At 41.7% G+C, this 25,886-nt stretch overlaps 1 protein-coding gene across 3 annotated transcripts in view; it reads right to left on the bottom strand.

Annotated features, from left to right (window-relative positions):
- Positions 1-18,537: 18,537 nt before the first annotated feature.
- The window catches only part of SOCS5 (suppressor of cytokine signaling 5), a 54,167-nt gene continuing 46,818 nt past the window's right edge, over positions 18,538-25,886 (bottom strand). For all 3 annotated transcript variants that reach the window (XM_017744820.1, XM_017744818.1, XM_017744819.1), the window contains one exon: positions 18,538-25,886. In XM_017744820.1, the coding sequence (XP_017600309.1) occupies positions 24,670-25,886 (1,217 nt within the window). In that variant the 3' untranslated portion in view covers positions 18,538-24,669.

Raw genomic sequence — 25,886 nt, 5'->3', positions numbered from 1 at the left:
TCTACTGTGACATGTGACAAGAGCCCAGTGAGTGGAAGGCTCCAGCCCACAGATACCCGAGAAAATCTAAGATTTCCTTGCTGCTCATGCAGTTTTCTCAGACTGTTTGTCAAAAGTTATTGGTGGCTATTTTTTAAATCAAAGGAGTAGAGAGAAAATAGCTTTGCGGCATATTGGGCTAGCAGATTGTTCAGACTCTGTACAGGGACAATAAAGCTTTTAGGATCCTTTGATTGACATATATAATGAATGTAGCTGTCAAACTTTTGTGCAGCAATTTTATGTATTGACAACAAGCTATTTCACTGGCCAGGGTTTTGCATCAAAGGAATAATTCACATTGTTGTGGTGCTGCTATTTACAGAGCCTAGAGGACAGTGGCATCACTACAACATAAATATTAATATTCAAATTTCTTTTGAAATACATAATTCTGTATGCAACCTATCCTACGTGCACATCTTCATACAGAAGGGAGAAGGTATTGTTCTGCAGAGAGAAGGGGGCCTGGAGCTGCTGGGGGTTGTTGTTCATTCACTGATTCATCATGAAGCCTTTGAAAAGCCACTTAGTCACTCTGCAGTTGAATGTTTCTCTCTGGGGAGCAGAGAACAAAGCCTCAACACAAACTGCCATCACTGTTACCAGTCAGAGTGGCAGAGCTCACAGAGCCAGCATGGGGTCAAGGGGCTGCTCTGAGCAGCCCTTGTGTGCACAAAGCCCAGGACAGCTGTGCTCTTCCCAAAGAAGCTTCTTTCTCCTGCCAAAGCAGTGGCAGGGTCAGCTTGGGCTACCTAAGACAGCAGTTGCTGCTTGCCCACTACCTTTCTTTGATTATGAACAATAACTTGCCAAGAAATCACTAGCCTCAGAGAAAACAGGCAGAAAGCAAACGAGAGGGCAAAGCAAAACAAAGGAGAAGGGGGGAAAAAAAATCCACATAAGCAAGGATGAGTCTCACACTGTATTTGCTATGCAGTCAAGCCCACAAGTGGGTTGTGTATCTGAAGGTGGAAATACAAAGACATGTCCTGCTCCCTGGGGAAAGGTAAGCAACTTCTCAAATTATCTTTAGAGGCTATTATTAGCCTTGCACTAGCACTGACATACCCTGTGCCCAAAGTAACAGCATGCACACACTGTGTCCATAAAAAGAGATATTCACAGCCCTGCAGCTCATAGAAGTGCTGTGCCCGTGCTCTGGTACCAGTATCATTTAAAACGAAACAAAACAAAAAAAAGTTTGAGTAGCAAGTGAGGGCATGGAAAGGACTTGCACGGTAAGGATTTGGAGAGAGCGTGGTAATCCAGCTTGGGGTGCTGAGGTCAATGGGAACACAATTTTTTAAGAGTGTACCAGGTTTGTTTGTTCAGTCATTCCTATATTCATTTTCAATTCCAGAGACAGGAGCTTCATGTCTAGCCCCAAAATAACAGCATTGTCTGAGACAAAGCCAGCTTGGTAAGGGGTACCAGAGCTTTTCCCAGCCCATTTATGTAATAAAGCGTTATATACAACTGTTGGAAAACATACCGGTTTAAAAACTTTTTATATATGACTTTAGCCAGGTTTGCTCACCTTTGCCCCAGGGTAAGGGAACTGAAGCTTCTTTCCAGGGCATTGTTTCTCTAGGTGAGGCCTGATGGGTTTAGCATTTCAACAGACTGGGAGTAGCCCCAACAAGATAAGGCCATCGATGGAACATCAACAGAACGTCAGCGGCCATCTAGGAACATCTACCCCAGACTCTGCCTCCGGCAGAGTTGGGTACATCTCCTCCGGAAAAGACTGATAAGAAAATCAAGCAATGAATGAAGATCTAATTAGCATCAGAAGCGAAGAAATCCGGATCTAATAGGAGACCAGATACTAGGAACTACACAACTTGAGACCAATGAACACTGACCCAATTCGTTTCTATGAGTTTTGACTGTAAAAAAGATCTGAAAATTCTAGTAAAGGTCATGTGTCATGGAATGATTCTCTCTGCACACCCTCTAGTAAAGGTCATGTGTCATGGAACGATTCTCTCTGCACACCCGGGCTATGTGCGGATGAGATGATTTCTGTGGTACATCCTGGCCAGAGAAGAAAGTAGTGCCTTGACTCTCTAACATTAAAAATGTTGTTGGAGGGTTTTTTGTTTTTCCTGCAGTTTCGGTGACACAACCAGGAAGCATAACAGGAGCTTTATGTCCCTGTTACTTGGGTCCTAAAATACAGAGAAAGAAGACAGGGCAGAGAGCAAAGAAGAAGAACAGAGCCTTGTCCTCATTCACATCATAGCCCTGTAAGGCTTTAACCCAAAAGATATAACTGTATAGTGAAACATCTATGGGGGACTCTCTTGTGGGAAAGAGTACCAAGTCGGCAACACAAATTACTTCAGGCCAAACTCCAACACATAACTAGAGATTCCATAGATACATCCAGCCTTAAGCCCAGGAGCAATACAGGTGGGGAGAACGGAGCCTGGGGGATTTAAACTACCTATTTAAGCAGTTCAAGGTAGCTGGAAGTAGCACTGGTGCCTCTGGGTTTCTCTGTTCATTATTTAAGGTGAACATAAAAACACAGAGTGCAGGAGCCCAAGGATGTTCCTCACTGGCTTCAAGCTGGCAGTTTGCAAAATCAGCGCTCGTTGGTTTCCTTGGTTTGCCAACCAGCAGTGCCACCTCCCCTCTCTGCTGCCACGGTGCTCAGCCTTCCCCAGTGTTAACAAAAGGGCACGTTACTCTACTTCACCAGATTTTAGCTCTGAGAATTTCATTCTGAACAGTTCAGCATGTGCTTTAGCCAAAACAGTTCAGCTATTTCCAGGAATATTATTAAAGGAAAAATATACTGCTTGGCACATGTTACATAAATGCAGGCAACCTTTTATATGAGGATCTCTAGCTTCAGAAGGGAAATTTTGAAATCTGGCAGAGAGGTGACCTTTGTGGTAGAAATGTGTCTATACCTATTAAAAGCTACCTAACTTTGGCCAGATTTCAGAGCAGGGAAATACTGCAGTTAAGGGCGCAGTAACGAGTTCTGAGAATTGCAGTTACTTGCTGTTTCTGCTGTGGGCAAGAGGTCCCTTATCTCCTGCAGAGCTGCAGCTTGTGCTCACCCATTACCTTGGCCAGTTATGGCTGCACAGGTCCTCCATGGCTGGATGATGAAATTACAGAGCCAAGGGTGAGCGGAGAGACCAGCATTCCATCTGACATCTACATATATTCCCGTAACTTTTGGATACAGGACAGCCCCATCTGCCACACAGCCCAGGTTCAACGTCAGCATCACGAGTGCTGTGCAGGCACGAGGGCACTGCAGAAAACAAACTGTGACTAAAAAAAATCAGGGAAATTACAATACATAGATGCACAGCTGGAAGAATTAATGTCAAGCAGACAATGGCATTGCAGACGTCCCCTAATAAAGAAGGCTTGAATCTGCTGTCTCAGTAAAACTCTCTAAATGAGGTTTGTGTGCAGCATATGGAGAGTTTCTGAAAGAAGTATAAATATAGGCCATCATTCTGCAAAGCTTCACAAACCCAAACCCTTGCATTCAGGTGCCACCTCACTGACTTTGCTGCAAAATCAAGGCCATTCACGTTAAAAGCACAGACAAGAACATCTGCTCAAACTGATGTGTTTTAACTGTATTAGTTAATTATCCAGACAACTCTTCTTATGTCATGGAAATGCAGTTTGAACACTGGCAGATAAATGCTCTTGCATTAAAAAGGGAGAAATCAGTATTTGCTGTTGTATCTCTGGCATGAATGGGAGTGACATGAGAAGGTGGGCTGCAGGCTCCCATTCATCTCTTACAAATAGGGGTTAAGAGGATTTACAGATTTACAATGAAAGCATTCACCCGATTGATAGCTGCAGCATTTCAGTAATTCTTCAGTCTTGGCTCATGGAGAAAGGACAAAGCCAACCAACCTCCACCTAGACCATGCTATTCCTTCAGGGATTTACAGCCCAGGACACCAAGAAAACAGTTTCTAGACAAGGAAAGAGATCTATGGAGGAAACACTCGAAGCAGCCATTAGAAGAAACAGTCCCGCCTTTCACCCAAGCATACCTTCTCCCCGATCTTCAGCACATTATGCAGTCCTTTTGTGTATCCATGTGTGGGATCTCAGGACTCATACCCATATACCGAGAACTGGCATGTCATCATCATCCTAGAGAATGATTTTAGTTCATGAAGTGCTGCTAGGAAAAAGATTATAATTCCTCTCACCAAAAGCCTCAACAGGCTACAAAGGAAGAGTACAAGGAAAAGTTAACTTATTTCTTCATGATATGTATGCCATCCCCTTTCCTTATCCATAAAACAGGAGCAACACAGAACTTATATACATATAAAGAAGTTCTATAGATAGATAGATAGATTATATACTTCAGTACCTATATATATGTAGATAGATATAGATCTATGTATTATTATATACATACTTCAGGTCTGGTTAAAAGCACAGTGGCGAGCAGAGGGGGTCTGTGGTGCTTTCATTCTGTGAGAGAAGGAAACCATACCTCCTGCAGAAGGCAAGCTGTCCATGCAGAATGCAGAAGGCACTCAACAAACAATTATGGTTTGTCACTCAAGTGCTTGGTTAATGATTCACCCTGAACAGCCAGGCAAGGAAGAAGCGAGCTTGTCCTCCTTCTGTGCACTGGCTGCATTAAGAAGAAAGAGCTCAACGTGGAGCCAGTGCAAGAGAGAAACTTCCCACCTGCACTGCTGCAGGAAACTCTTCCCAGGAGTATGAACTGGGATTATGTATCACAACAGCAGGTATGGCTGGAACTATGGAACCAACCCAGCCACACATGGACCTCGTGATATATTTTTCATTAGCAGAACCCAGATCCTTTACGCAGTAGTTGCCTCCCAAATGTGGAAACTGCAACATAAAAAGCACATTTGGGTGACTTCTTGATGGGTGACTGCAGAGCCACAGGCTCATCTCAGCTCTCCCACAGACCCAGCCTTGGAGTGCCTGAAAAATCCTTTTTTCCTCTTATGCTTCTGAATGGTTAAGGCAGCGTGGCTAGCCATTTCACAGGGGATTTCAAGAAAATGACACGCTTGATGTTTACATGTTTTTGCCCATGAGACAACTTTGATATGCCTTGTGAAACACATGCTTTCACAGAAATCTGAGGAGGAAAACGACATCACCAAGAACAGTAAAATCTTGTTCTGTTTGGAACAGACAATTTTAACAAGACTGTTTTAACGGGAATAGGATTTGGTAGATATTTTTAAATGTTGGCAGCAGGTTTTGCTAGACAAAATTTTATGATATCATTCATTGGATAGATTGCTAATCTGCAAAAACCCATCATTTGAGACCCATTCTAACATTACAGAAGTCCCTTGATTTCCATGGACACAAGGTCAGGCCATTTATGAGTGTAAAGTGTCCCCAGTACTTAATTTTTCCAGGTGACACTCGGTGCCACTTGGCTGTTTGAAAGACAATTTGAGCTAGTACACTTCCACAAAGGACTGCACAGAATGGCCACGTTCTTCTTCCCTTCTAAGAGTTGCATAAGCAGATATAAATGTTTCTGTGTTCAATAACTAAAATTAAGATTCCCTTTGCTTGTAGCCTCCTTCAAGAATGTCACTATTCTGTTTGAGAAACCACATCCTGCTCTGCATCCTATGTGGATTCATTCTGTCAATCCAGGGAGATCAAGTTCAGCAGCCTTCCAGGACTGCTGATAATCTCTTGAAAGTCCACAGTAAACATTTCTTTACAGACTGGATCAGATCTGATGAACTATACAACTTCACACCAGCCAGGAAAGTGTGTGGGACTGACTTTTTAACCAATGCAGACGTGGGGGTACACTTACAGGCCAACTATAGTTTTTCCTAGAGAATGCTGAGTATGTATTTTTTCCACTCAGAGCTACTGTTCCATGTTTTCCCAGGACTTCAGAGTGTGTCCAGCAGTGACTGGAACCCGCATGCAGTAAACCCACTCAGGCTTACCAGGAAACTGGGAATCCAGAGTACATATATGCTATAGTATATGTACCCTGTTACTGCTAAGGGTATTACAAACATTTTGGAAAGTCTTACTCCACATATTGCTCAGGGCTGCACAGAGGATTTGCCCAAGTCGGATCCTGCTGGAAAACTATTAATTTTCTTCTTTTTTGTATTCTGAGTTCTTTTACTCAGAGTTTGAATTAAAATGCAGGACATGGAGAATTCTTGTTTGGACTTAGTTGTTTATTATATCTTATGAGTAATACAGCTGCACGGTATGTGCCTCTTAGTTGGCAGGGTGGGAAATGGCCGTGAGCTCTCATTTCCAAGGTTTTTTAAAGTCTAAACTAACCAATTATGAAATGCTAAGTAATATGTTTTTACTTACAACCCAGTTACTGACTTTTCACGTCCTGCAGTGCGGAACTTTTACCCAATGACAGAGCACTCAGATTTGTGAAGGAGAAAGAAGAAGACATAAATCCACACCCCAAATCCTCCATATTGTAACCTATTATTACCTATATCCCCTAAACCTAATTTTCTACATTTCTACATATTTCACCCAGTGACATAACTTTTAATTACACAGCGATAACCTCAGTGTTATCACACAGTTTAGGAAGCTTTTCCCAGGGTTTTGGATCGAATAGAGTGTACTTCTGAGGATCACTGCCTCTCAGCACTGGCAAGCTGAAATTCTCAGAACCAGGGTTCCAACAGAAAACCATCCTACTCAGTTGGTACAATTCACACACATACGGTCAAGGACCTCCCAAAGCATCAGATAATCCGCACAGCACCTCGGCCATGCTCCCAGCTTAGGCAAGGGAGATTTGACATTTCTTGGACAAAGTCCTGTATTTGCAAGTTCAAATACATGCTACAGGCAGTAGTAGCACTATGGAGTGTATTTGCAGACCCAGCTCCTTAAGACAGCTTCAAACAGCTCTCTCCCCACCTCCTGCATGCCCAGCACATAAGGAAATCAGACCCAAGTGCCCGATTTCTCAGTATGGCCACTTGGTTTGCACACATCTAGTGCTTTGACACCAAGCACCTCCCAGAGCAGAGCACGAGCAGCTGGCCTCCAGCAAACCTGACACAGACAGATCCTCTGGCCCTCACCACGCTTCACTTAGAGGATGTCTCACAGCTGCTTTTACTTGAAGGCAATCTTCACCCCACCTGATGAGACCAGCAATAGGCTTAGGGCCAGGCTGAGGGCCAAAGCCTGTGCAAACATCTGCTGGGAATCAGTCAAATGGCCTTTTGCTATGGAGAAGAAGTCTGATTTTGAAGTCTACCTTAGAGATCAGTAGCAGAGGGTGCCTTCGATGCACAGGCTGAGGCATCATGTCACGAGCAGTCTCAGCTGAACATGCCTATTTATGGTGGCAAGCTAAAGGTGCTATGAGTCAGGTGCCTGAACAGGGATCTCTAATTATACCTTCCAGCTACATGTAATATGTAAATATGCTATGTGGGCAGGAAACGTATGAAATAGGAAGCCGCTTATTATAATTATTTTAAAGGAATTTTAAAAATATTTAAGTATTTGAACTTTATTTACAGCATGTCAAAAGCTGCAGGGACAAGAGCTGGAAGTGAACAAACTCATTACCCACAGCTTTCTTACTGGCCACTTGGCAAGATGAAGTGAATGTCACTTTTCTGCCTCAGTTTCTTTACTTTTTACAGCCACAACAGGCAATACTGAGCTATTTAATAAACTGATCTGAGTTTTGCAGATGGAAAGGAATTTATAGAGCCTGGTATGATTTATAACAATGTAATACAAGAACATTTAGACTGTGGCTTCTTCTGACAAAGTGGACAAATTTCTGGATTTCTTGGTTTATGTTTATAGCAAATTAACATACTAGGAAAAATGCTGAAGTGACAGCAACAGGAAGCAGAACAAAGAGTCACAAGGGGGCGAGCAGACGCCCTCAGGAGAGGATCCAGGATGACACTGGTGACTCACTCAGTGGCCCACACATTTTATCTGCTATGCTCTGAGATCACCACATGTGCCCATCCCTGGCCAGACCACTGCTCCTTGGGGACAGCCTGCTCCTCTGCTCCCAGCTCTGACTTGGGAGCCTACAGTGTAGGATATGCCTATGCAAACTCCAGGAAAACCATCTAAAATGGCCACAACATAGCTGCTTGTCCAGAAGGGGCCTTCCCAATAACGGAGAGGAAGATACTCAGGAGTATTTCAGAATCATCACTGTAAGAGCCGTTTGAACCTAAGGGATGGGTTTGGATGTGACTCATGGTGCCCGGTGCACAGCTGGTGCAGGACTGCATATACAATTACAGTTATTAAAGTCAGCCAGCTACAAAAACCCGCTGCTTCAAAGTGGGGTCTGAGTAACCACAATTATTTCCCGTTCAAACTGTAGAAGAAAAATGTGGTATTTTTTGGTACCAGCATGCAGCAGTGTTTGCAACAGCTGTACATGTTCAACTGAAAGGGAAATGATGGGTTTTGAGAAATTTAGGTTCCAATATTAAAAATCTGTACTATAAGATTCATCAGCCATGAATCATATGTGTTATAAATGCAACTTTAAGTCCTTCACTGTCAGGGCAGGCTTTGGACCTGTGATGTGGTCTATGCTAAATGTCCATTTAGCAAGCCCTGATGTCATCTGTCTCCTCCTTTCTAATTTAAAGGGGGAACAAAACTCACTGATAGAATTACAATTTTCTAAAGAACAAAATAAATGCACAAAAGTTGGGAAGCAGCAAAAAATTTGAGGAAAACAACTGTTGAAATAAACTCCTAAATCAAGCTGAAAGAACCTTTGACAGCAACTGTGGCACAAGGCTCCCACGACACTGAGAGCAGTGAAGCAAAGTGTTGTGCTTGACTTGCTTCCCGACATGCATCTGGGAACTCCTTGGATGGGGCTGGCATGAGACCTTCATGGCAGGATGATCATGCAGAGGCTTACAGCAGGCACACCACAGAGAAGAAAGCTGTCCTGTACCTTTTCTATGGGTCAGCTGGAACTGTCATTTCAGAGGAGGTATCAAGGGAGAGGATTAAGAGCGAGGAACAATTGCATCTGATGTCCTTGGGCCAGCTAAGCTGCAGTGCTCCTTGTCTAGTGGGTAACTGCTCCAACATTTTGGGGTTTAGCAGTTTTAAACAGTCAGTTAAACTGAGGTGGGGCAGGGAGGAATAGCCTGAAATAACAATTGTGTGTATATGGTGATTTCCAGTTTCCTCTCATACCAATATGATCTCTTTGGAGGGCTTGCTACATTTTCTACCAGCCCAAAAAGCTGGCTTAGGTACAGGCTTGTTATAAATGAAATTGGTAATTCGTGCTTGTGTACATAAATGTAGATATTAATTATACAAATAAAAATGCCTAAGCCCAAACCCCAGGCCGGGGACAGAGAAAATTTCACAAGCCTTGGCAGCAGCAGAGAAGACAATACGGCCAGGCACTAATCAGCGTACAAAAAGTCTATCTCCAGGTGGAGGTAGACCTTATTGGAGCCATTAACACCACACCTGGGTGATGATCTGGACGATGAGGAAACTGATTAACATCTCAGAGTCGTTAAAGGAGTATCCCATTCCAGGCACTAAGAATAACTGTTCCAGGAATCAGGGATGGACCATTCATCATCCAAGATGGACAATTCATCAGACCCAGGAAATGCTTTGTACAGTCCAACTTCGGGACAAGAAAACATTATGAATATGCTAAATTGTGAGAAGAATAGAATTAATTCGGACTCTGCCCAAGAACTGTATAAGAAGGAAGCAGCCGAAGCAGCATTTGTGAACTTGGGAGGTCTGATGCGATAGAGGTCAGATCTGTGTTCACCCAGCACCGATCCCGGGCTCGGGGCTGACCTTTTTCCGATCGTGGCTTTCTGTGTGACCGATCTTTCGGCCGCGGAATAAAATCTATTCCTTTATTAAATTTAATTTGGCTGAATTTCTTTACCTCAGGCTGGGCCTATCTCCCCCATCAAATTTGTCCAGATTTTACCTTGCTAGAATCACACAGCCAACAGTCAAAGGAAACTTGAAGCTTTGAGAAAGGCTGTTCCAAGGCACCAAGGGGAGGCAAGTTCCCCAGAGCCTCTGAATGTTGTGGTAACAGATTGACTTTGCTGGAGCAATAAAATCTGCACCCATTCAGCAGTCCCCAGCACCTGTTAAAGTTTCTCAAAGAAGCTTGGGTGTTTGTGGATTTGAGTTATCTCTGAATTCAGAAAAACAGAAGAAAGCTGTTGACAGCATTTAGCTCATGTAGCCACCATAAGAGGGCCAGTGGCAATCCTACACCAGCACTACATCTCTGCTTATCTCACACTTAACAGAATATTTTCTCCTCTACATCAAAGCATTTAGCCAGTCTCTAAGGGTATCTTTTAGTTTCATCAGCCAGATTCTGCTCTTTAAAGTATCAAGCCTGGAGATGAATATAATTTTTATGTGATGAAATCAGTGTTTTCATGCCTCTCTGGCTTCAGGAGAGACTTCAAAAGTCTACAAATCATGCAGATTGCTTTAATTTTTAATTTTTTTTTTAAAACCTCTCAAATTTGAAAAACACACTCTTGGGGCTTTTTGTACTCAGAAGTAACTAATGTTAGATCAGTCTGACTTCCTTCATTATCACAAACAAAACTTAATGTAAATATGATGCATATTATCTCTAGCTCTGACAACAGAAGAATTGTTTGGTTAATAGGCTTTTCTTTATGTTCTATAGCTCAGGGCACTGCAGTACTCACACTAATTTTAATGTGTCTCTTCACACATGATAGACCCTTCAGGTGTTGCCATTAAGGGACATTATTGTTTCACATAATAAATTGGATTTATGAATAGGAGAGTCCATCCCAGAATGAGTAATCCCATTATGAATGGGAGCGTGGGTATGTCCCAGTTTGCAGTGCAAAATGCTAATGCCATAATGTATACTAATTTATAATATTAAAAGAACAGTTTCTGCAGGTTTTCTATGTATCCATTTAACAGTTTCAGGCAAAGTAAATTCTACATAAATCTAAACTAAATAGATTTAAAAACAAACAAACAAAAAACCAAAACAAACCCCAAAACCACCCAGAAATCCCAATGACCAAGCATCATCACCAGAACAGCAGGTCTGGTCTGTTTAAATTGCAACAATCACAATAGGAAAGAAAAGGCAGAGAATTACTTACAGTTTGTCTCCATGCCAGCTTCAAACAAAAAAAAAAAAAAATTCAAGTTAGTTTTTAAATACATCTACATTTTTAGCCACAATTATACACACGAGGCACAGAGACACACAGGACCTGGATCGAGTGACAACACGTGTAAGTGAATTACCATGCTCCGTGTTTGCACAGCCCATCTTAATCATCTCTGAGACGCTGAAGAGCCTTTCTGTTGCACAAGCAATTGCTGGGATCATGATCAAAACTCTCTGGGGTGTGTGCTGAGGGGAACACTTGTACAATGGACAGTTACCTGTGACATCCCTGCAGCTGGTTTCCCACGCTGGAAGTCAGCAGGCTGAACCTTTGGCCATCTCGACATTGCCACAGCACGAGCTGAGCGTGAGGCCTTTGCCATAGCCACGTAGGACTGCTTTTGGCAAACACGCTCCAGGATGACCACGTGTCTCATCCTAAAAACGTTTGACTGTAAATGCACATGGAAGACCTGGGAACAACAGGGAACGCTGGCGCGCAATCATAGCAGCTGGCTGCTGAGGACAAAGAGCGAGCTGAGTCAGCCCACACACAACGAGATAATGTGACAGAGGGTGAGTACACAGGCGGTGTAACAGGCCACCAAACAGTACTGGATCCCAAGGCAGTTGTGGTAAGCAAGGAGTAAAGGAGACTCAAACTTTCTTTCCACAAATACACAACAAGAAATCTCTTATTTGGAGCAGCGACCTAATGCCAACACGGAACAAAGTACAGCTGTGTTCCTGGAAGACCATGGCCTTACAGAGAGGGTCCAGTGGAGCAGCTGTGGCAAAATGTGCTGTGGGACATTTTGAGGAAAGAGGTGAGCCTGCACTATCTGTGGCCACCTTCCCCATGTTGCAGCTTCCGTGCAAACAACATTCAAACACACAGCTCAAAAGCTGCAATAATTTGACAGGCTGGCTGAGTGGGGAGCTAGGGCTGGGGGGTGCATTCCACAAGGTATTCCATGAACACTTCCCAGCCCCCCCACACACAGGCAGTGCTGCCTGACCCAGTCCACTCTTTCTGAGTCTACCTACTCAAGTTCTCACAATGAATCAAAGCAGGCCTCCACAGCTTTCCCTTAAGTCCCCATTGTAAACCCACACTAATTTCTCATCTCAAACTACAGCATTTAATCACTGTAGAATAAACCAATTAAATCAAGACAATACACGTAAATGATTAAAACCTGCAGCTTCAAATTCTGTATTTCTAGATCTACAAGCTAACCTACAGAAAATCACAGGTGACATGCTGATCCAGGTCTGGATCTCACACAACTCAGGAGGAATCCCAGCCCTGTCATTTTTAACACAGGTTCCACTACCTGTTGACCTGATCAGGAGTTGGGACACGATAATCCTGACGGGTCACTTCCAACACAGCATATTCCATGATTCTATAACCCATCACACACATGCCAAGCACACCTTCTAACTTTCACCTAAAGTCTATGCTGACCAACAAAAACTGCACAGTAAGTTCTGGGGGGGCACATGACAGGTATCTATGCACAAGGTAAGCTAGCTGTAGAATGAAAATACAGCTTTGAAAGGTCATTCTGTACATAAACACGTAAGAAAGTTTTAAACTTCTTTTGCATATTTACTGATTAGCTTAAAAACCTTTATGTGAAGGCATTTGCCTAAAGTTTTTCAGTCTTTTCCTCATCCATGCAAAGAGATTGGCTTGGCACAGAGAAACATCCTCTCAAAATACAACTTCAATAAGATTGAAATTTTTCAGATAATTAACTAAAAAAAGTATTTCTCTGTTAAGGTACATATTCACTACACAGGAGGTCACAACATCATTTTTACAAGAACAACATCCATTTCCACAGACTCTTCACCTGGTAGACAACCCTGCTATCCCTGTAATCTGAATAAATGGCGAGGTGCAGCATTTTGCAGTCCCCAGGAGAGAGGGGAGCAGGGCACTGTTCTGCTGAAAGCCCACCATTCCTGCAAGCCCTCACATCAGCACACTCCTTGGTAAAGATGCAACTGATGCCTTTTCCTGGTCTTAAAATCAAGAGTCAAACACAGTTAGAAGGGGAAAAGGGATTTTACCTTGGTATTTATTTTAAGGATCCTTAGGTGCACATGGCCAGGTCATATGCATCGAAATGCACCCCGCAAAAAAAAAAAAAATGCTCTCCCCAAAAGATCTGGTATAACATTATAGGTTTTATTAATTAGCATATCTATCAAAGATTCTTCAATGAGAGGCTCAAGCGAGACTCCCTCCCCAAGGAGCCTTCCCCTGGATGGTTCTATCTTGGTTTACAGAATATGTTCTGGAGAGGACCTTGGGGTCTGGGGCACACTGATCCCTAGCTACGAAGCTTCTAAAATGTTTCGTCTCTTAGCTGAACAAACAAGTTCAAGAATTTAGGCAAAAAGCACTAAGAATACAGAGGTTGTAAAAAGGTGTAACAGGGGTATAAAAGAAAAGGCAAAAATCATCATGGCATCACAACCACACTTCAGGTAGCTGCTTTCATCACCCGGTTCCCCAGAGTGGTCCAAGCTTTGCTGGGTGGCATTTTAACCACATTTAATATTTTCATCCTCTCACTTTCATTATAGGTGGTGTCACAACCAGCTCTTTTGTTCCACAACTTTTAAATGAAATAGGCGAGACCTGGACTTACATTGTGGGAGGTGGTCCCAAAAAATTTCATGCTGTTCAAATAGAAAACCAAAAGGTTCCTCAATCTCCAAGATAAAATTAGATGATTCAGACATGTACATCTGCAGTTTTGGGAAAAACTGTAATTAGCACAAACAAAACTCAGATCAAACAGTAAAGCAAATTGCAAAAGGCAATTTTGTCAAGAGAGAGACAGTGCAGGGAGGGCCAGCTGTAAGGGCATGCATTGTTCACCCTTGTCATCAATTTGACAGCCAGCAGAATGGTTGCTATGGGCTCAGCGATCTGATCTTCATAGATGTCAAATCCAGTTTAAATATCTGATAAGGAAAGAGGTTTTAAAATAACATATGGAGACAAAAATTAAAAGAGAATTAAAGGAAATATTTCTAAATCCATAACGTTTCTAACCACTGCAGGATGGAAGAGAAAAACAGTGTTTGAGTAGCAAAGATGGCCACAAACTTACTTCACTAAGAAGCTCAGACATCAAGCAGTGTACCAGAACGAAAGGGAAGAACATGTCCCTACAGAGAAGTGATGACTAAACTTGAAGGAGAGAATCTGATTACTTGGCTTAAGCATTCATTGCTGCTGTTAATTAGGGTATCTCCCAACAGGAAAGCTAAGTCATGATTTAACACTGAGGACCATATGACTAAGGGCTACGAATAGAGCTTTGAGTGGAGATGCTGATTTAAAAGACTGTGAGCAAGTCTGAAGCATAGTGTTTATCAGTGTCTAATTGATTGTTAATTGCTTCGTTATTTTTGGCAAAACTCGCTGTACCACAACAAATTATAAGCTGTTACCGACTCAAGTTAAAGTGGACAGGGTAAGACTAGACAGTGTCTTGAGAAAACCAAGAGGAGCCCTTTGGAACAACCTGAAGGGGGCAATTATACTGCAGAAATTCTCCTTACACAAAACTGAAGGCAGCTCACTGCTCAGAATGCAAATTGCTCATGATATGGGTGCAGACATTATCTCTGTACTCCAGGAAAAGGCAGCCTGAGGAGAGCCCTGTTCCATTAACCAAGGCAGATGAGCACAATCTCTTACCTTGTACATGACAAGTGGGATGCCAGAACTGGCCCTGTTAGGATGGAGGGATTTGGTTTGTAGGCTTACTCAGGCAGGAGCCAAGCCAGATTCTCTCCTGTGAACCCAACACTTCTGGCTAAAGGAGAATAGTAAAAGCTCTCCAACCACAGGGCATGGAAAGCAGGGTTGGCCACTAGATCCATTCTCTGCCCGGTCTGAAATGGGGATCAACTCTTGTGCCTAACCCCCTCTCTTTCCACCTACAATAGGTAGCCCCAAAGAAGCAAAGGAAGATTGAGCCACATTCAGAGCCTCAGACCATCTCAGGCTGCTTCACGAGGTGTCACTGGTCCTGGGAGGAGCACAAGGATCAGAAATGGAACCTTTGAGAAAAAGTCTAAACTGCCAGAAAGCAGGACTCAGGGCAAGCTCTGGAGGGCACCAGTGCCTTCGAAGCACATAGTGCAGCAAGTGATGACCTGCTGGAAAGTGACTTCCGAGGCATCTACCAAGGGCTGCAGCCAAGTAGTGCTCAACTTCTCTGGGCAACTGTATCTTGGGAGCTGGTGCCAGTCTTAATGTTCCAGCCAGACATACCAGACACCTGAGAATTTAAGGAGGTCCTAAAGTGACGCAGATACCAGTCTTGGAAATAGCTCTTTTGAAGTTTGTGCTGAAACTATTTACAAGCACTTTTTCCCTTCTTTTCCTTTACCCGCCGATGTAACAAAACAAACAAACAAACGTGCAAACAAAAATCTAGTTGAGGTGACCCAGCACATAGATTAAGACTTCTTGAAGTATGGAGTCAAGATGAAACAAAAATCGTCAAAAAAAAAAAAAAAAGCTGAAGCTGTTGCTGTTTCTTGCAAACACTTGAGTTAAAACCCTCCTCACAGAATGTTTCCCACTGGCTTTTTCCTGAACAGCATAAACACTGGCAGCACTTATCTGATGGTCAGCATTGGCTCCACCACATCTGGAACAGTTTAAAGCCACAGCCTTTATGCAAAGCCATACCCACAAAGTCAGGAAAGCAAATCTGCAGTTTAAAAGAAAAGCTGGATAGCTCTGGCTCAACTGGACATTTAGAAGAACAAGGATGAAAGTGTCCTTCAACCATGAGTGCACAACACGTGGGCCAGGCTGGGGGTGGAGGGAAGGAGAGCACCCTCACGAGCACTGCTAGGGCAGAAAAGTATTTGGCTGGAGTACCAAGGCGTCCGCACGCCCATAGTATGAATGGTTATACAAGCAACCACTTGAAGGGAAAGTCTGCCTTTTTTCTTCCTCTTGGCACATAATGAAACTGAAGACAAACGGTGTATAAATAAAACAGGGCGCTCCTGTAGTACAGAATGATAACAATCTCAGCAATTCCTCAGCTCACGCCAGGAAACGCTCCTCTCGCACTGCTTGCGGGTTTAGCAGCCTTATCAGACGGGACACAAAACATAGAATGACAAAAGCGAGGAGGCAAAAGCCAGCGTCTCCACAACAGCACTTCTAAGGAGCAAACACCACTTTATGTGGGAAAACCCAAACTATCCTTGGCAAAGGCTGCATTAGGCCATACAGGGCACTCAGTGCTGTGCCACTGTGTACCTCTGTATCCTGTACGTCATGTCGGTCATCCCTGAGCAAAAACAACAAAGTGCAAATGCTGAGGGTGGACACACACCTACCTCAGGTCTACCGCTCGCCGAAGGGAGAGTGTCACACACCTGCTGCTCCTCACCAGAGCACTAAGTGTTTCACAGATGAATCAAGTATCATCATTCTTCTTCCACAAAAGGGAAACCCGAGCAGCAACACATCCCACTTACCCCATGGCCAGCAAGCCTGATTCCAAGCAGCTCGTTGTGACCTTGGGAAGTCTTTGTCCCACTCGAAATTAAGATGAATTTATGTATTCTTACTAAGGTAACAGGTGAGATATAAAACTAATGTTCTTCTGAAGATTAGAAACCATATAAATGGCAATTTTTATTCATTTGCTAACTTTTTAGGAGAGGCTGTGGAACCCCTACTGAAGGTTTACAGCCTTGACTTCCCAGATACCCCAGGACACCTGACGGGAGAGTGAAAACAGTCTCACAAGCAAGTCATGCCAACATAATTTCATCCACACCCAAGCTATTGGTTGTTGGGAAGCTCAGATGTGAGACCACACTAACACTCCTCACACCACCAGATGCTTCAGAGGTGAAGTGACAACACAAACCTTTCTTATGGATTCGTTTGTCCAGGTCCTCTGTGTTCGGCGGCAGCAACGTCACTTCAGCAATCTGTGCTGTGCTTGGAGCTCTTGCATTCGACCTAGGTAACCAAATAAATGCTTACCAGACACTTAGAAGCCCAAGAGAAACCCTGCAGGTATGTGTTCTCCTCTGCACAACTTGTGCTAGTGTAACAGACACGTTCTTTCCAGAGCCTCTCCTACACTTAATTCTATATACTGACACGTTCTATTCTAGATACCTGCCAAGTCACAACACAACAGCTTTCTAAGAGACTCCTAACATTTCCTTCCCTAGGAAAGTGATGCAGAAGATACTGATTCTAATTTAGGAATTTTAGCTTCAGATCACCTGGTGTTTTGAAACCCTTTTTAAGTATTGTTGTGCCTGCATTTTCCTTAGCTAAACACATAAAATACTTAATATAATATTAGGATATCTGCCGTAAGTTTTACAGAATTAGAGCCTAATATTTCAAACCCACCACTACAACAGGCAAATCAATTTCCATAACTTTCATTTCTTAATCAATTATGGATTTATTTCAGGTGAGTTATTTCAGGTGAGTTTAAGACACATAGGCTTCCGAATGTTCCAACGAAGCTAAAAACTGCAAGGGCAATCTCCATATAAAACAGCCAAAACCACTTGGTTTGTTTTCAGGGTTTCAGTTTTCTATTAGTTCACCAATGATGAGATATAAATACTCCAATGGAGCCTAGACTAAATGTATTTTTAGGAGCAGTGGTCTAGAAAATATATAATTAACAAATTAAGAAGCCCAAAATAGTTCTACAGAGCAGCCCACGACACTTCTTCAGCTTGTCACACGGCTGTTGCTGTGCCCTGCTCCAACTCCTCACCAGCAGCATTTTGCTCACTTTTCATAATTAGCTTTAGGGTTTGCACTAATTTGCTTTCGGAGCAGCTCCCATCAGGCACAGAGGAGAAACCCTTCCAAGCTCACAGGATGACATTGACATCTGTTCCTTAGTTTGTGCCCATGGGGGCTGTGTTCTAGAAGACATGTTTATGTCACAAAAATATGTCCTTAGCCCACAGCTAGAGAGAAAAACACTTGAGATTTAAGTGAAAACTCGCTAAACTTCAGAGAGCGATAAAGCTTCTGAAGACAGTAACTATCAGTCTGTGGATCTCTTCACTCAAGCATTTTAGATGAAACAGAAATGGACTCTAACAAACATCAGTTACTGATTACTTTGATTTAACTACTTCTCATTTTTGACACGTGCAACTAAATATTTGTAAAACTATGCATTTACAGTAGGGACTTAAAATAAACTCATTGAACCCACAACTTTTTGCTCCCAAAACAAATATAAAAAGAAAACAATATGGCAGTTTACACCCCGTTTATTAAGACAGAGCCATCTATTACTTCATACACTGGTTGGGTAGCCATAAATCACATGATTTTCTTACTCTATTAAGATGCAAGACAGTTTGGCAACCAAATAACAAAGACGAATTAGGCAGGGTGGAGAAACACTTAAGCTGCAGCGGGTTAAAAACCACCTAAGCTGGGGAGACCTAAAGCAGCACAGTTATACAGGGTGCTGGCATCGGGTGACGCTTGGCATGGCGTGCTTGCCAGCCAACTCCTCGAGTGCCCAGCGGGCCTGCCAGGCCCCGTCAGCTGGAATGTCAGAAAAGGTCCAGGGACCGTCCGGATGCTGCTGTTTTGGACATCTACCAAAGAGCGCACCACCAAAGCTACAGTTTCTGTGCAGGGATCGCATAGTTCTTTGTAAGAATGAAGGCTTCTGGTAAGAAAGTTTATAGTGCAATCTGAATTAATTTGTGCCCACAGTGTCATTATTCATTTCCCCAAAACAGTTGAAACATAATTGTGTAGGAATTTGCTGTCTCTGTAAAGATGTTACAAAGCAGTGCTTCTACAGTTGGTAACTACATAGGTTCAATTTTAGTAAATATACCTCTTCAAGCTTTTGCAAAACTACAAGTACGAAAAGCAAGAAGTGACAAAGCAGCCAAGTGCTTCTGCATCTTCCAAACACCATTAAAATTCTCAGGGCTCTAAGGAGTTCAGATACCTTATCGCACAGGAAGCACACCCCGTGTTCAGTTTAACAGCAGCTCAGTGAAGAGCAAAACCTACTTCTGCTTCCTCTTTGCCAACGTGCCACCAAGTTACAGCTCCTGCTGAGAAGTCAGAGAGGTTGCTTTACTCCAGACAAGCAAGTTCAGATATGTTTCTGCTTGTCAGCGTAGCGGTGTGCTTAACATGGAAATTTGTAACACGAGCTGTATCGCACAGAGCTACACACTTTTTTTTCCTACTGAAGACACAAAAGGGTCAAGCACCAGGAGCTTCAGCTCATAAATTCATTGTGTTGGCCCTAGGGAACCTCGCTGGTAACAGCTGTAGCCTTAATGCAAATTTACAAAGTGAACACTTACTCAGCTCGAAAAGCATACACACAATAGTTACCTTGATAACAATAAATACAGTATCAGGTTAACATCCTGTTGGTAGACAGTTTTTGTAAATGGAATATTTTATAAAATAATAAATGGCAATGCTTCATTGAAATAACAGATTTAATTTGCTTCTTGAAGCAACTATTCTTAAATCAGTCTGGCAACATGCAAGCAAATTAAGTAAAAGCACCAGATTTCTTTTCAGTTTTTAAATGATTGTAAGGTTTTAGTCATCAAGAGATTGTTTGGGTTTTGTTTTTTTCTTTTTTAAAGAGTCTTGATTTAAGACACAGTGACAGGGGAAAACTTCTAAAAAGCATCTTCAAGAGATCCTTATCTCATTGCAAAACATTCACTTTAGGTATCTTGACATAAAAACATCAAACCTTTTTCTTTTCAAAGCCCTCATCATGAGCACTTTCAATAAAAAAACGTGCTTAAAATTCAGACATTTTAAGTCAACTACATTCAGCAGATACAACTCATGGTCAAGCTAAATGATTCTCTGTACATTAATACTGCAAAAAGGGAGAGCAATTAGCAGTGTTAGATGACGCTCCACAGGAATTAATACTTTTAAAGCCAACTGATTGGATTTCTATTTAAAAATAAACAGGTATGAAAAATCTCTTTTGGTCACAGTCCGAAGGCAACTGTTTAGGCAAGTGTGACAATAGCAGGAAAAAACATACCCATCAACTGGTCATAATACATAAGTGCAGGTGAAGACACAAATAAAATAGTCTTTTTAACTGCAAAGCATGCCATGCACAGACAGAAAACGGAGAGAGAATTTTTAGAATTCCAATACATTAATGCTCACCATATTGGTGTACTTCAGTAGCTTCAAAAAAGACCATGAATGTAAACATGCTTGGAAGCATCTTATTAACATATAAATATACATGTGCCAGATACTTGCAGACTAAGGTTAGGCACATCCATGCTCACTTCACAACAACAGTTTAGGAAAATGAGGCTCAAAAAGCGCTTTCAATAACTTTAAATGTGAATTCTAAAAGTCTTAAATGGAGAAATGCTATTTTAGAAAGAATCAACTAAGATTCAGTTCATATTTTTCCATTAAATACTGTATTTCAAGATAGCTTTGAAAAAAAGAACCATAATCCCTGCAGAGACATCTCGCTGGTATTCAGCAACTTCTGACAATGACAACTTCTGTCTTACATGCAGCTCTGCAGCAGAGACAAGCTTTAAAGCATTCTGCAAACATTTTGGCTTGCACACGGACACTGAAGCAATCAGGTTTTTTATCACAGACATCCAGAATCTTTGCTTGTTTCTAAGTAGTGCAGAACCTTAAAGTTAAATATGGACCTAAGGATCTGAATGACTTCTGTAAGGCTTGACTTCATACTGTCAAACACCACAGATACACAGACACATCCTTTCACAATTCTGTGCTTCAGAGTTAAGGGCTATCATTTTGTAAGCAGCAAGTCTTCAAATGCACACTAAAAGTACATAAATCCAAAACATGAATTGGTAACTTATTTTCTTCAGAAGTTCCATTCTGACAAGTAAATTACAGACAAGTGTCTATTTGCCTTATGAGTATTTTCAAGAGTTACGCCTTTAAAATTGTTAAACACCATAGACCCGATAAAGTTGATAAAAGATCCTAAACTCAGAGACCCTCCTGTATACTAAAATATAGTATATTTTCCTTTCTCCAATTCCAGGGGATATACAATATCTTGAGATTCCTCACAGAACCCTCCTATGGAGTAAGCCCTTTCTATAGCTCTTTCTGCAGAAATGAGAATCACCTCAAAAGAACACTTGACAAGACCGAGGCTCAAAAACTCATCTGTCACATAACCAAATTAGACTGGAATAATACAAGTGTACCTTTTTACATTGAATCCTACTGTTAAATTCAAAAAACCAAATCTGTGGTTTGTGCACCTCTTTAAGACATGTGTAAGATTTTCTAAACAAAACCAGAATGTGGAACACAAACCAGAAATCAACTATTTGTGTTCTCCACATACTAGCATTTTAATGCCTTTAGAACTGAAAATATATTCATTAAGAAATACACCGCAACTGGAGTAGCCAACACTCAAGTCCACCATAATTTAAAAAGTGATTCATTTTAGCATAACCACACTAGCAAATTATTCTGTATATTTCAGTGAAGCAGAGCTTTAAAAGAAGTTGTAGAGAAATAGATCATTCCTTTTTTGTGTGTTTTAAGGGAGGAAATCTCTCCATAAAGATTATGTACACAAATGCAAGAGCAAACTTTCTGTGATAAGGGTTTGGGGTTTTTATTTTTTTTTTCCCAAAGATTCCACCACATGATAAAAAATTAGATGAATGTGTATTCCTGACCACATTGACAATGTCACAGCTAGTTCATGACAAGCAACTGTAACGGGTGTAAATGAAAAACAGGTCCCTAGACTGGGACAAAGCTTGGTTGCAGGCTGACTGTATGACACTAATATTGAAAGCAAGAATTTAGTAAACTCGTCTGGCATTCAGATCTGACTGAGGGAACAGCGAGAACAACACAGTGAAGGTACACTTAGGTGCAATTTCATGCTGGTGACTTTTTCCTCTTTTTATGCTTAGAGCAGATTTTTAAACCAAGAGTTGCATATCCAATGACACACACACAATTCAAAACTTAAAGGGACCATTAGCACAGTTGTACACATAATTACATAAACTTAGTATTTACATATTCTAAACAAAGTTCCATTTTAACAGTTGAAGTCTTTTAACACATGAAAGAAGATAATCTACTACAAAGAATGCATAACGGGATCACAAACTTTCCACAAGCATATAAACACATGTTTTAAAGTGCTTTCTGGGTGCTTCAGATTAACCCCTCGCAGTACGAGCTTTTATGTAGTGCTGTTCCAGTCATTACAAAATTACTTAAATCATTCCTCTTCAGGTGCATTGTGAATTCAGGAATAATGACGACACCATTGATGTAAAAAGCTTTAGGCTCTACCAACATAAATGTACATTACTTAGGTTCAGATGAAGTTGTCAAATACTTTGGTTTATCACAGCTTGGGATAAATATTTGATAGAACAAAAATTGCACCTCTCCACTCTTGAGTTTGTTTTTTTTTAACTAAAAAAATACCCCAACATAAATTGACAGTATTCTTTGGTAAAAACAGGACATTTGGCCAGCTTGTGTGTACGTCTATTTATTAAAATAGCCTAAAAGTGAACAAATGTCGCTGCTGTACTGTCAATTTACAGGAATAAGCATTCCTTGCTCAGTGGGGAGTATCAAAATATTAACCTTAGCAGTTACCTATATAACAAGCTGAAACACCTTCAGCAACCATTACAGGGGATAAATAATACTTTAGAACACTTTTTGCTTAACGTTTATCCTTTGCATTACAAAAACCTGTAAAATGCTCTATGCCTGCAGACAAGTCCATTACTTTGCAGTGACTACAGAAACATTATTCAATGGTGTACACTGTCAAGTTGCTGTAACAAAAACCAGGAATATGGTGTGCTGACCAACTAATACTCAACTGCACAGTACTTGTGCATTACCTATCCTAAATACTAAGAAAAGCCTATTAAAAATTCAATTAACTGCTACAAGTTATGTAAATATATAAAAACAGAGCAGATATACAAGTATAACACTGAACATACTGTACTTTATTAGCACAAAAAGCCAGAACAAGGCACAGCAAGCAGAAAAATACATCAATAGAAGGGTTAGTGTAGCATACAAGAATAACGTTTATTGTACTTGCAGCCAAAATGTTTCCTACCTCGCACAGGTCACTGCCGTCGAGAAGTAAGAAATAACACACTGTAGCAGCTGGTAAAGAAACTAGGGAGCACTCAGAATCGGTACAAAACATTAAACAGGGGTCAGGGCATTCCAACAAAATTTTAGTGCAAAATATCTAAGACAGAACTACTTTAAGTTCCATCTCCAATTAAATAAGCAAACAGAAGTTAGAATCTTGTTTCTAAATAATCTGTTGAAACTATCATCAGTGCATATTACTTAAAAACATTTTTAAAAGCGCAGATGGCAAGGTATTTACAAATAAAGTGTAACAGTACCTTTGAAACCTGACATTTGTTTTGTATATGTCAGATTTTGTACTCTGATTATAATAATTCAACCACATGTCATGTTCCCCATGAAAATATCAGACAACTTTTAAATAATTAAACATTTTTTTTCTTGCTACTATTACCTTCCATTGTAAGTTACTAGCAGTCAGGCCACCAAAATCTGTTTTGGAAAAACCCACAACCTTATGTTTCGTGGCAATAATCTAATTCTGTGTCCTGCCACAGAAGCAGCAATTCACACTGGAAGGTATTTTTAATTGTCTCAGACAGTATTACTTTTGCTAACAATGCCACTTAAATCTCCAAGTGTTTGTAACAGAATTACAGTACTGAGCAGGCATATTCAAGTCTTAATGGTTAGGAAACCTTATACACTGTGAAAAGCATGATTCATCTGTTAGCATCAAAGCACCATTAACTCTTAATGGACTGCTTCTAATGAATTGCTCTTCATTAAAAGAAAATATTCCCTAGTATTTGGAAACCTGTTTGTGAGCTAAATTATTACTTTGAGTAGAGGAAAGTTTTCAAGAAGAGAATTTTAAAAAAATACTTCAAATATTAGCAAAAATGCTCTTCTGATAAAGCCTTTCTTTATTAGCATTACATGAATGCCCCATGGGAAATGCCTCATAGTTTCTTCATCCAATTACTACAGCTATAAAAGGGAAACAAAGTATTTAGAAATTAGCAAAAATATTTTCATTAGGCCTTAATGAAAAACGTGCAGAATTGTGTCTGCTTATTGTTTCCAAGAGGCATCACAACTTAGTTTGATTAACAGCAGGCAGCATCTGACAGGATACTAACACTCAGCTTAAATAGGACATTGCAGAAAAGCCAGACATCGTCGGTGCGCTTGCTGCAGTTAAACTGTAATACACAAAAAAAAGCATGTTCCAGAAGCTTATTTTGATTTCCATTTACTTTGTTTTAATAGGTTCCCGCTCCAGCCATCGCACCCTGACTTTTTGTTTATAGTGATACTCCTTTAGAAAGTCTTGCAACATGGAGGGTAGAGGAAGGTCATCAATTCCATCATACGTAGTGCACCTGCAGATTACTGCCCGGCAGATATACTGCAGACTAAAGGGGAAGGTCCTGTTCAGAGATACAGTAAGCAATGGTTCAAAGAACATGCAAGAGCTGGGGTCTTTGTAGTGTTCCAGGAGCCCTGTAACGGTGGAGGAGTGAAACACACAGGGGTCATGGGCATCAAAGCTGAAGTTGTGGTTCCACTGCTCAATGCGTGCGTGCAGCGAGCGGTTGTAGCGGCGGAAGCTCACTGAGAAGAGGTAGTCCTCCTGCGCAGAATCCCTGAGCAAAAAAGTGCCTTCGGGCTTACCCTCCAGAAGTGCTTCTGCTTCGTAGCGGTCCATGACGCCCCAGTAGCACGGGTTCCCTGTGATCTGGAGCAAGTCTGGCACGAGGCAGTGGATGTAATCGATCTGAGTATGCACTTTCCAAGCCCCCTGCCTGCTGATATGGCCGTGGCTCTCTCCCGACATCTGACGCTGCTTCTGCCGGCGTGACTGCAGGCAAAGCGTTGTTGTGTCCTCTTCGGAGTCGCAGCTCCCTGGAGGTGTTACGGTTTTGTCCCCAGTCAGCTCAGTCATACCAGGGGCTAACTTTGGTCCCAGTTTATACAATGGATTTACCTGTGCTGTAGCTTCAAAAGTGTGTATTTGGGCATTGGGAGGGGGGTCAACCCCTTCTTCAATACTAAGCCTACGTCTCTCTCTCAGCCTGTCTTCTTCATCTTCTGTGGAAACCAAGGAAGGATCAAACGTGTCAAAGAAAGTTGAATGAGGGCTCACAGGCGCTGTGTGTTGTTTAATCAGATGCCACTTCTGAGCCAGATCTGAGCCTGCAGGGAAAGGGCATTTCTCAAGCATTAGTTCAGAGAGATGGATCTTTCTTTTGTTAGAAAATAGAGGTTTGGACTGTTTGCTGTAAGTTCTCATGGGAAAGCACAGCCCAACAGTATCTTGGAGACGCTGTCGCAGAGAACGGCTGCCTACTGTCCTGCTGGATACCGCATCCATGTCATGGACTGAGCTCACCCCATACCTTCTCTCCCTCCTCTGCATACCACTTCGTGTTCTACCAAATCTTTTTTCAGTATCCAAGGAGCTCTGTG

Source organism: Corvus brachyrhynchos, unplaced genomic scaffold, assembly GCF_000691975.1.
Source record: "Corvus brachyrhynchos isolate BGI_N302 unplaced genomic scaffold, ASM69197v1 scaffold258, whole genome shotgun sequence".
In the NCBI taxonomy this organism is placed as follows: domain Eukaryota; kingdom Metazoa; phylum Chordata; class Aves; order Passeriformes; family Corvidae; genus Corvus; species Corvus brachyrhynchos.
Note: the sequence above shows the minus strand (reverse complement) of the source record. Positions and strands in the feature narration are given on the sequence as shown.